This window comes from Oryzias latipes, chromosome 16 (genome assembly GCF_002234675.1).
Source record: "Oryzias latipes chromosome 16, ASM223467v1".
In the NCBI taxonomy this organism is placed as follows: domain Eukaryota; kingdom Metazoa; phylum Chordata; class Actinopteri; order Beloniformes; family Adrianichthyidae; genus Oryzias; species Oryzias latipes.
In genome coordinates, this window is record NC_019874.2 from 8,923,857 (window position 1) to 8,936,061 (window position 12,205).

A 12,205-nucleotide genomic window follows, 5' to 3' on the forward strand; every position below is an offset into this window, starting at 1 on the left:
CTGGGACTTGTTTTTGCTGAAAAGCACAAATTCTATTGTTTGTTTTGTTCTGCAGCATGTTTATATTTGTACAATGACAGGATTTTTTTTATGGAGAGCAAAGTATGTTATTTCAGTTTCCTGTCTATCTTTATTCATATTTATGTTCAAAAAAGTACTTTTCAGCGTGGTGAATAAATACTGATCTTGTTCAGCTGCGACTTCAGGTGTGTTGTGGATTTTGCCCCCCCTGTGCGATCGAGTTCGACACCCCTGTGATTGGAGAAGCGGTCTGATGATGTCATCCACCTGACATCATCTGAATATGCTTTCGGCGCTGAGGCCGGTGCTTCCATCTCACAGTTGCATTTAAAGCAACATTCCCGCAAACACACCCTGATCTTGTAGCGTCCTCTTCCATCCTCGTCCTGCTGCTGCTGCAGAACCTGCCCTGGCTCTGGGGGGGAGCCCAGGGGGGTTTCCGCCTTCCTCTTCAGGCCTTGTGGGGGCTGGCCCACCCCACACACTCCTAGAGAAATGGGATCTGGTTCCTCATCCTCCTGACAAACACAGAGGAAGACTCCTCTTTAGACAACACACCGTTTCCATGAAAAAAGAAACAACAGATGATTCCAACTGGATTATTTGAAGCATTGTTGATAATCTTTTCAAAATAAGCCTGTCATTTTCAGCGGCTTGTTTGTTAATATCAGCAGATCACAGCATTTCTGTCCTTTTAGAAAAATGTTAGTTAATCTGTGATGGAAGCTTTTATTAGCTTTTTTTAATTTCTCAAACAGCCCATCAGCTCAAAATCCAGCTTCTTCTTACTTCTATGTTGGACTGTAGGTCTCTAAAAACAAATTAGTCAAAGAATAAGAACTAAGAACTCTACAGCTGCTGACTTTAACTCTCTTTAGTGCCTGGAGGAGAAGTAATCTTCAGAGGTAAAAATAGGAATAGGAACCCAGCAGTCTGCTTCGGTGGTGTTGGTTTCTGCTGTCTGAGGTGGAACAGAGTGTGAAACAGAACTTACAGCTGTGTAGCTCATGCCCACGCCATGGATCCCTATGCTGGCTGGAGAGTCCATGACGGCAGCCACGCCAAGCTCAGGCTTAATAGTGGGATTGAGGACCGCCTTCTTCTCCTTCAGGTTAAGGACCAGGCCCAGCTCCGGCAGAGGCAGACATGACGGCCGGGTCAGACCAAACAGAGTGTAGTAGAAATTCACGGCACCACAGCGCAGCCGCCAGTCGTGACAGGCACCTGAGAAACAAACAGGTAAGAAGGCAACTGTGTAAACTACAAAACTTCCAAACTGTCTAAAAACTATGCAGCTCTGTCGCAGACTCTGCAGCTGCCTGAACAGACTGCAGCTCTGTCGCAGACTCTGCAGCTGCCTGAAAAAAACGCAGCTCTGTCGCAGACTCTGCAGCTGCCTGAACAAACTGCAGCTCTGTCGCAGACTCTGCAGCTGCCTGAACAAACTGCAGCTGTCACAAACTCTGCAGCTGCCTGAAGAAACTGCAGCTCTGTCGCAGACTCTAAAGCTGCCTGAACAGACTGCAGCTCTGTCGCAGACTCTGCAGCTGCAGCTCTGTCGCAGACTCTGCAGCTGCAGCTCTGTCGCAGACTCTGCAGCTGCAGCTCTGTCGCAGACTCTGCAGCTCTGTCGCAGACTCTGCAGCTGCAGCTCTGTCGCAGACTCTGCAGCTGCAGCTCTGTCGCAGACTCTGCAGCTACCTGAACAAACTGAAGCTCTATCGCAGACTCTGCTGTTGTGTGAACTTTCTGCAGCTCTGTCGCAGACTCTGCAGCTGCCTGACCAAACTGCAGCTCTGTCGCAGACTCTGCAGCTGCAGCTCTGTCGCAGACTCTGCAGTTAACTTAATATTCTGCAGTTTTCTTGTTCAGCAGTGACATTCAGTTTTTATGGAGACTTCTCAGCTTTTAAAGCTTAGAAACCACATTCTTTTCTTTAACAACCTCTGTAAGACAATACAACACAAATCTGCCAGCTCAGCAACTGAACGCATCAGCATGGCGTGCGTGAGGGCTTGGATGAAATAAAGCTGAAAACCTGGAGGGCAGGCGCCGAACAACAGGGCTCCACTGTGGCTATAGGAATGAGTGTTAGCTAAAGACAGAGCTCTGCAGTCCTGACCTTCATCTTTTGGTTAGCGCATATATTCAGTTTATGGGGGGCCTGGAGGATGAGGAGCAGAATAACAGCACATTTCCATAAAGCAGAGCAATTAACTGCGACCACACTGGTCTGCTTGTGTTTAAGCTGGCAACGCTGTCCCGAAGCTGCATACGCTAACCGGACCGGCTAACACCAGATCAGTGGAAAAACACACATCCATTCAGCTCAGCTGTAAATCAGTGAGAGGACAGACAAACTGCAGCTGGAGCGTAGGTCAGGAATCTAACACTGAAGCAGTGTTTGTCTTGGGCTGCCGGGTGTTTGCTTTGGCAGAACAACGGTGTTCTGAGAGCTCCACAGTACCCCCCCTGGAAGAAAAATAAATAATAAAAGAAACAATGAAACACAAGGAGACGATGAAGCACAACAGCGTGGATGTGCAGGGCGCTGTGTGGACTCAGCCTGTCAGCCAAGCCCCAAAAACCAAAGGAGACAAGAAGTTTCCTGGGTTTGAGGCACCCGAGGAGCAGAAGACAATGACTCGCATTTCCCCGCGTCCAATAAATGTGTTCTTAGGGAAGAGGAGAGACACAGACAGGAGGGATGAACCCTGCAGCCATCATGAGCCTAAAGGGACACTACTAAAACAAGTGCGTCTCACCTGAGTTCATGAGCTTCCACAGCTGATCCACCAGAGCTTCATTACACAGAGCCGAGTCCGTCATCTTGGTGAAAGGAGGGTTCTTACAGAGCATGCTCAGGATCTTATGCCTGGAGGGAGAAGAGGAGGACACCTGTTGAGTGGTAGTCTGTGAGTTATGCAGAACTGGAACCGAACTGAATGAACAGAAGAAGACTCGACAGACAGACCTGCAGCTTCAGAACACTGAAATGACTAAAAACAGCTTCTTTCATCATGAAGGAACAGGAAGAGTCCTGATTCTGTTGAGGATTCTGGACAAATCATAAACAGCCCACACAAGCAAGACCTAAGATGTTTTATGTTTGCAAGGCCCGGGGATCCTCTGCTCCCACTAAAAACCTCTAAACGTCCATCAGACGCAACATCTTTTTATCTGCAGCGCTCCATCACCGCAGCATCAGAGGTTTAGTACTCCAGGGACCCGATGGGCGTCAACAACCCCGGGTACAAGCTAAAAAATAAATAACTGAAGAGGTCTGTCCAATTTTAATAACTCTAGAGCCCTATGTATAATGTGTAACCCTTCTTCTGCTCTTGTTAGTAGTCTTTGAAGTGGGTCTGTCACAGATTTACTTGGCACAGCCTCAGGAGCATAGTTGTGGATCTACTCAGACGCGTGGCTGGATACATACAAGATCATGGCTGTGATGGGGCACCACGGTAAAAGCAGCCAGAAGATTTATCAGACTGTCAATCCTCCCGCAATGTTGTCCCGCAATGTTGCAACCAACAGTGGTCAGGGTGGACAAACATTAAATCTCTGTGCCTCAAACAGCACTATCGCTGTCATCCTACAAAGATTCCTTCCTCCTCTCCTTGTTCGACCAACAGCAGTCCACCAGGACCCTGTTGGTGAACAGCACCAATGGCGGTCGTTGTTAACCCGGGCTTCAACCAATTTGGTATGGATATCATAGGTCCGATTCGCAAATTTGGCTCGGCAAAGATTTTGCGTTGGATGCCTTTCCTGACACAACCCTCAGTATTTACCCGGGTTTGGGACAGGCACAATCAGCCCCCGGCTTGGGCCCCCTTGTGGCTACAGTGTACCTGAATCAGTTGAGTGTGCGTCCCCCCCCCCATAGCACTGAGAGGAATGAGCGGAGCGATCAGAGGAAGGGAATTTTGAAATGAGGAGTTAAAGATGAAGAAGTAAAGGTCAGAAGCAGAGTACCTGACATAGTGAACTGGATCATTGTGGACCAGAGTAAGCAGCCACTGCAGCTCTGCTGAGCTTCTTTCCACTGCAGTAAGTAAAACACAAAGACATGAAAACATGAGAAAACAAACACTGGCGCCTTATGACACACCACAAATCACACTGACGATGTGCAGCAGAGCAGGCTCAGCCAGGAATTGGAGCAGCAACCACCTGACTGAAACCTCAGCAGAGAGCCATCAGGAGCGGAGGCAGCGAGCTGCAGCCAGGAACAACATACCTCGAGTGTAGTCCACCAGAGCCTCCAGCGCAGCGATGCGAACGTCCACAAAGTGTCCGTACTCTGCATAGGATGTGAAGAGAGACGGGTCGCTGGGGATGTGTCCGTTCCTCTGCAGCTGCCGGATGGCTCTGAGGCAGCTGCAGACATGTAAGGGGTGTTACTGTGGCTCCCAGACATAAAGTCAAAGCTTTCTACAAACTCTCTCAAAACAACCACTTTCTCTGGCCTACAAAAGCTTTTTTCTGCTTAAAGGCTGTGGCGCTGGAACCATGCTCAATTGGTACCAGGGGGTTCAAAGTGGGTTGAGAAAATATCCCCCACACCATGACACCACCACCAGCCTGAACCATTGATACAATGCAGAATGGATCTATGCTTTCGTGTTGTTTACGCCAACTTTTGACACTACCATCTGAATGTGGCAGCAGAAATGGTGACTCATCAGACCAGACAATGTTTTTCCAATCTTCTATTATCCAGTTTTGGACAAGTGGGCGGGGACATGGACGAATCTAAAGACGCTCAAAAGGTTGTTGGCAAGGTCCCCCATTACCCTGTACCTGACAGTGATGGTGTTCCTGAAGCTCGGCAGCAGTTTCTCCATGTTCAGGAAGCGTGTGATCTCCTCTAGGATGAGGCGCACGTCAGGGTTCAGGTTGTCCACCGTTCGCACTTCATTGTTGATGCTGATGGCGGGGGTCAGGGAGTTGGTGAGGGCTTCAATCAGCTCGGCTCGGTAGTAGTTATCTGAGAACTGGAACCAAAACCAGAGGCAAAGAAAAAATAAAGAAAAAGAAAATTTAAACTAAAAAAATAGTGATCAGCTGAAACATTTGAGAGGCTCTGCAGACGTTGTATGGCTTTACGTTGCAATAGAAAAGTATAATCCGCTTAAGAAACTTTAAACTTATGTAAAAAACAACATAGAAACTCAGTTAAAACTTATTGATGAGTAATGGACCATAACTCATCAAAGAGGCACTACATCCTTACTTTGTTCTTCCTGTTGTCGTTGTACTTGATGAGATCAAGTATAAAGTTGAGGACATCTTTGGGACACAGGTTCTGTACATCTCTCAGCAGAGCCATGGCAACTGGCATTGTCTGACGGGACAAACCGAAGAGAAGAGGGTTCAAATCCACAGTCATGTGATATGTAACAGCATGAATGGAGGTAGGGGAGTCTACCCTGTATGCCGGTACCTTCTGCAGGAAGTAGCTCTGGAAGCTGATGAAATTGTTGGTCTTGACAATGTTGGGGCAGCTCTTACAGCAGAACATTCTGGTGAAGAGAGACTTCATGGCTGGCGGGCCCTGCCAAGTGCTCACCATGGAGTTGGCTATCTACAAGGTCAAAGGACATAATGATGGAGATGACCCAATCTTTCTATACCAGTAGAATATTCAAGCTGCACTGCCATTTCAAACCACAGTAGCATCAGCTGTGACACACTGGGCGTGCAATTTGTTCTCAACGTTTGACCCCGCCCACTGCAGTCACAGCCACACCCGGAATGCAGCTGAAGGATTAAACCCCAAAACCAGTCCTCAACACGGGTGTCAAGCAGGGGGCGTTTTTAATATTTGGTGTGACCCAACCACAGATTTACACCAACAGTTTCACACCCAAGACTTCCTCAAAAACACTGAGCTGTCTGTTTAAGCTGCTGTTCCCTTTATCTCCTCCATCCATCCATCCATCCATCCTCTGCTCAACCAGGAACTAGTTGCAGGGGCAGCAGTCAACGGTTTCCTTTCAATGTGGCGGAGCAGTGGCTCTACAACAAATTCTCTCCGAGTGGCCCATCTTCTCCCCCCATCTGTAAGGGAGCGCCCAGCCACCTTGCAGAGGAAGCTCATTTCAGCCGCTTGTATTTGGGACCTGGTTTTTTCGGTCATGACCCAGACATCATGACCATAAGAGTATACTGGGATTTTCAAAATGCCTGCCTGAATTGTCAATTGGGAATTGCATATTATTATGGGTGAAAAAGATTGCATAGGCTGTGGCTTAAGCTACGTTCGCACCGAACGTGATTTCAATATTAAGTCAACGGTACAGACGTGATCAGAGGTCATGCGGTGTGTCTGGCGCGGTGCGTGGGCCTGGCAGGAGCGCGGCACGTCCACAGTTTCTTTACCAATGTTGCCTCATTGCGCACACCAATCAGAGACTCTGCTTTGGGCATGTGATGTGCTCAGTGACTTAATCAGCAGGTGAAGTACAATCCAACATGGATGATGGATCCTGCCGTTCTCATCCTGAACTTCCATCCATCTATTTTCTTAACCCGCTGTATCCAGTACCCAAAATCCCTTACTTCCAGTGTCCACCACCGTGTTCGGGGATTACTACTGCGATAGGCACCAGAGACCTTACGACCAGAGCTCCGTACAGTAGCAGACAATGGAGATAGAAAACATAGTCCAGTTGGACTTGTCACCAGCCGAGTACTCTGAACCGTAAGCCGAAACCAGTCAGAGACCTTTACCCCACCGGAAGGCAAAGGGACATGAGCCTCTTGTCCATCCGAGTGAACTCCAACACTTGGCTGTTGAGCTGGGGACTCAAGAATAGGCCCACACTGGGCCGCCGTCTGACACCATGATCAACTCCAGGTTGGTCGAGTGTCTACCCTATCTAGAGGGATTGAGTTTCGGGGAACAGACTGTGCGTGGAGATGAGCCCAACTATATCTAACCAGTCCCACACAACCTCCCACACAAGCTCATTAGCCGAGCTGCTCAGCCACCTGCAACCGCTGCCTGCCTTTTGAGCTCTCCTGCTGGTGGTGGGCCCAGGGGAGAGTGATCCTACATCATTTCTTTGAGCTGGTGATGCCAATCTCTGAGACGTAACGAAATCTTTCAGTGTATTTTTTCATAAAGGGGGTTCTGAACCGCTCTTTGTCCTCACCCAGGACCTGTCTGCCATGAAAGACCCTACCAGGGGCAAAAGCCCCAGACAGCTTAGCTCCTGGGATCACTCAAAGTCCTCCATCCTCTCATTTTTTTGTGCATTTAAAGAGGCTGCAGCCACAGGCTTCTCTTCATCAGACTATAACACGGGGGAGGGAGAGAGGCAGCTCGTGTTACCGGATACGAGGGTAAAGCGTGAAGGAGGATCACGGAGCGTTCCTGGGGCAGGAATGCTGTCGACACACGTAAGGAGTCTGAAGAAGGAATGTGGCTAACAAAGACTTTTCTGTTTGTTGACTTTCTGTGGTGAAAGCAAAACACTTGGGTTTCTGTAGAACAGACTGGCAGTTGTAGACATTTTAAAGTTGACAGATCATAGTTGAGAATGATGAGGGTTTAAAGGTCGCCCATGGGATGCTGTCCCTTGCTTGGATAAGTAACCATCCCATCCCATCCGGCCAGCCATGTGTGCGCTGCAGCTCACTGGCGGGCGGCTGTGAAGACGTATATTTGGATTCTGTAGCAGTACGCTGGTTCTTCAGCTACAATTCTTGTGAAAATATTGATTCAGGTGCAAACCCTGAGGTGCAGGGCAGCCCAAAGCCAGAGAATTTCCTGCAGCCACAGAAGGAGATGCTTTAGCGAGCGGCACGGCAAGGGTTAACCCTCTCCAGGCTAATGCATACGTGCATTAGCCTGGCTCATTAACCTACAGGGCAGCCCATTTGAAACTCTGCCCTGAGAGGCTGGGTGGCCCTGCTGCTAGTGTGTATGTCTTGTGCTAGAGTCTCTTCCACAAGAATGCCCCTGCTAAACATTTGGAGGAGTGTTTACCAAGAGGATGGGGTAAATGTTCCGTACACCACACATACATCAGGAAAAATGCATTTCTTTTTCAGTGTTCTTCACAGATAACTCCTCATGACCTCAATGTTCCTTCACTTTAACTCTGAAGTTGCTTAATTACCATTAAAGTCAAGGTTGCAGGTCTGAGGTTTGTAAGGAACTGAATCTGCCTGGAGACAAAAACCAAGTAACCCGGTCACTAGTTTTTTGTCCCAGAACTGAATCTGGGCCAAACTTTGCCCCATGAGAACCTGATCTTTCAGTTGGAAATCTGCCACCAATGCTGGTGAGAAGCAGAGTGTGAGGAGCTAACCCGTCTAAAACTGTCACACAGCCACTTCGTGCCTTTCATGATTCATGCGTGATATACACAGTTCATGAGCGTATCTTGTGTTTTTCATTTGTCTGTGTGCGCAGATGCTCGTCTAGGGTTTTTAGCCGATGGGTCTTTCCGAGAATTCGGTTTTGAGCTGTTCAGAATTTTTGCTATGTTGAGAATTAGGCAGTTTATGCACATTCAGCATAGTTTATACGCTATGTTCGTTTATATAAATCTTATGCAATTGTATGAGATTTTAGCGGGATGCATACGCAAATTTGTGGCTTTCCATGACTGTTCGACGTAGGTTTAACATAGAGCAGGGCAATTATTGATTAATCTGTTGTTTTAGACCATTTGTTTACTCTTGTGCTTCCGTTTTTCAGAGTAAAGTCAGTCTGCCGGTCTCTCACAAAGCAAAGATGTGAAAACAGTAGCAAACAATCAGGAGCTACTTCCATGAGACTGAAAAAACAAACAAAAAAACCACTAGCACTATGAGAAGCGCCCTCCAGCCCCCTAATTTCTGCTATTTGCTTCCATGTAGCTTCAGTTTAAGCTGCTGAAGCAGTGAAACGTGAGGATTTTGACCAGGATCCAGAAGGAACTGGAGGATAAACCTGCTGGACTTACAGCGGAAACAGAAAGTTTATTAAAAAGTGTGGATTTGGAGACGGCGGGGTTGCTGGACACTGCTGCTATGATGCTAACGGGCTGTTCATGTGTCGCCCATAGAAACACTTTAAAGTTAGACTATATTTCCACGGAGCTGACTTCAAAGACGTGGCAGATAAATGCAACAAAATTAATTCATTAAACATTTATAAAAACTGTATTTTATAAACGTAATAAGAGGCACGTTGTATGGAAGTGTGTTAGTAGTGCCTTTGTAACATTACAGAGCACAGAGCTGAAAAAAGCCCCCCCCCCCCCCTCTTTCGAGCAATTCATCTTTACCGTCAATGGCACGAATCCAGAACAGGATCATGTTTTTATTTTGATTTCATGTAAAAAATGAATCAACTGGAGGCAGAATAAAGAAAACGGTGCCTTTCTGTCAATCTGCTCCCTTTTCCAGTTGGTTCAGGCTGCAGGTGACTGACTGAAACCCCTCTTCTCATGGGGGCGTATTTTGGTAAAAATAAACAGAAAAAGACTCATTTGGGGATTGAAAATTAAACAATTCAGACAGCGTGAAAATGGCAAAGGCAGAGAGCAAAGATTGATTAGAAATCAATATAGGAGTTCTTTAGAAAAAAAACAGTTGTTTTTATCTGATGTTTTCATGATGTTGTGACTTCCTTTCTCATTGCATTTAACCTAATATCATATTTTAAAATAACATCTATAGTTTTTCTTTGTAAAACGATGGAATAATTTGGTCTTTAGACTTTTTTATCCAACAGTCAACTTGGCTGGTGCGTCAAAAATGAGATTTTGGTCTCTGGGGTTTTGACTTTAAACTTGGAGTATCAAACCAAACACAGCAAAACCCATTTCCAGGATGTTGCTACCAAAAATGCTCTGCTGAGTGCGTTGTAGTGTTTCTCTTTTGGAGATGTTAGGGGTAGCTCCCAAAACATCTGCTGGATTGTTCTGGAAACATTTTTACAGCTTGTTATTAGTGGAACTTTGTGTTAGAGCCAATTTCCAAAGGAGATGTAAATAAAATAGTTTGTGTTACATATTTTCCATCATTTGTAATTTTGGTTAAATAAAATAAAAGCTGGGAGATACAAATTGAAATTAAAATTGAAAATCAAATTTGGAATGAAAAAAATTGAGCTTTTTTTTTGGCCGTATCACCCAACTCTAGTCTACAGTCTTTTCATGAATGTACCACTGATGTTAAACTTTTATTTCCCGTATGCGGTGCACATTTCAAATTCTATGAACATTTAACACAAAGGCCACAACTTTTCTCACTTTCTCCACCTATATTCACGTTTGACCTGTTTTCATCCGTGCAATATGCACAAAATGTACGCAGTGGCTGTGTGACACAAACTTAGAGAACAGACCTTGGCCAAACAGAAGCAGGCCAGCATGCGAACTTTGTAGAAGCACTGTTCCTGCTCCAGGATGTCCGTCAGAGCCAGCCTGGAGGCGGGGGTCGGAAACTTCTCCAGAGCACTGATGGCCTCCTCCTGAAAGGAAAAGGAGCTGCTGTCAGCAGGTTACGGCTTTCAAAAACAACTCTGATCAAAATGGTGTTTTTAACACCTTCTTGTAGTAATTATCTTCTCATGGTGGACATGCATTAAGAAAATTCAAATCTTGATGTAGTATTTAGTTATTCAATCGTTGTGAACATGAAAAAATGCGGTTTGAAAAAGCTTGTAGGTGTGACGTAGAAGTTACTACGGCAAGCCACAAGCTTTCTGCTCCGCTCCATTCTGATTCATCCACCTGCAGACAGATTCATGAACGTTTTCCTCATCTGAGCTGGAATCTGGATCCAAACTGTACGACTGGACATCTCTGATTTTGCTCGACATTTTTGTTGCACCGCTAATGTTAGCTTGGGGGTGTGAAGGGCTGTAAGCTAGTGGGAGAAAGTGTAAACAGATGGATAATGGAAAAAGGGGCGGGATTAGAAATTCACCTCTGAATTTCTAATGAACTCCTGCTGCTCTGCAGAAAATGTCCCAGAAAATCAGGTTTTTGGATCTTGGCTAAAAACGGCATCATCTGAATTAAAAGACCACTGCAAACATTATTACAACTGATCAAAAGATGATTGGAGTGGGACTTTAATCATTCAGTGTCATCCAAGTCATTATCTGCCTCTCTAAAAAACAAATTTTACTACTTTCCTTGCAGACACTTTCCCGCCTGCATACATGTGAAACCCAACAGAATGTGACGGTAAAACCAGCAGACCGCCGCTGTCATCAGCCCACCTGTGCAACCACGTCCCTCTCATAGCGGAGCTGATACTGCCACATGAAGTCTGCCTGCTCAAACTCCACCTTCCTCAGGATGGACATGTCGGGGTCGATCCGGATCCAAAGGAGAGGGGAGTCAGCACTGCAGCGTAAGCAGAGTCCATTCAGACATGGATCACAGTCCTGCTTTCAAAGAGCTCTGTCCTTCACTAACAAGTCAAAATAGACAGATTTCACTCCTAAAAAAAGGCAGAGGCCTTACTCCATGGCTGATAAATCCATGTCCACTTCTTCCCCATTCATCAGAGGAATCTTCTTTTTCTTGTTCCTAAAAAAGAACAGAGTAGAACAAAGAAATTAGTCCAAAAGGTTCAACAAAGGCTGACCATCTCTTTCATGATTTTATGCCCAACAGAGAGAAAAACACTGCAGCAGCTCAAAAATTCATAGGATGACACTGAATGAAGGGGCTAATCTGGAGGAGCCCCGTGGCTCTGGAGGAGCCCCGTGGCTCTGGAGGAGCCCCGTGGCTCTGGAGGAGCCCCGTCGCTCTGGAGGAGCCCCGTGGCTCTGGAGGAGCCCCGTGGCTCTGGAGGAGCCCCGTCGCTCTGGAGGAGCCCCGTCGCTCTGGAGGAGCCCCGTGGCTCTGGAGGAGCCCCGTGGCTCTGGTGGAGCCCCGTCGCTCTGGGGGAGCCCCGTGGCTCTGGAGGAGCCCCGTGGCTCTGGTGGAGCCCCGTCGCTCTGGAGGAGCCCCGTGGCTCTGGTGGAGCCCCGTCGCTCTGGAGGAGCCCTGTGGCTCTGGAGGAGCCCCGTGGCTCTGGAGGAGCCCCGTGGCTCTGGTGGAGCCCCGTCGCTCTGGAGGAGCCCTGTGGCTCTGGAGGAGCCCCGTCACGGAGCAGGAAGCTTGTGGCTTGCTGTTGTAAATTTTACGTCACACCTACAATCTTTTTAAAACCGTATGCT

At 47.1% G+C, this 12,205-nt stretch overlaps 1 protein-coding gene across 3 annotated transcripts in view; it reads right to left on the reverse strand.

The window, feature by feature from the left end:
• taf2 (TATA-box binding protein associated factor 2) overlaps positions 1-12,205 on the reverse strand; it is a 30,067-nt gene that overhangs the window by 1,802 nt on the left and 16,060 nt on the right. For all 3 annotated transcript variants that reach the window (XR_002874877.1, XR_002874878.1, XM_023963890.1), the window contains exons 15-25: positions 11,505-11,570; positions 11,258-11,384; positions 10,376-10,501; positions 5,474-5,614; positions 5,264-5,374; positions 4,831-5,024; positions 4,268-4,407; positions 4,003-4,072; positions 2,787-2,896; positions 1,016-1,245; positions 375-539 (exon numbers count right to left, since the gene is read on the reverse strand). Coding sequence is in view for 1 of the 3 variants with exons in the window: in XM_023963890.1 (XP_023819658.1) it covers positions 375-539; positions 1,016-1,245; positions 2,787-2,896; positions 4,003-4,072; positions 4,268-4,407; positions 4,831-5,024; positions 5,264-5,374; positions 5,474-5,614; positions 10,376-10,501; positions 11,258-11,384; positions 11,505-11,570 (1,480 nt within the window). In the remaining 2 variants the exon portion in view is untranslated. The remainder of the gene's footprint in view (positions 1-374; positions 540-1,015; positions 1,246-2,786; positions 2,897-4,002; positions 4,073-4,267; positions 4,408-4,830; positions 5,025-5,263; positions 5,375-5,473; positions 5,615-10,375; positions 10,502-11,257; positions 11,385-11,504; positions 11,571-12,205) is intronic.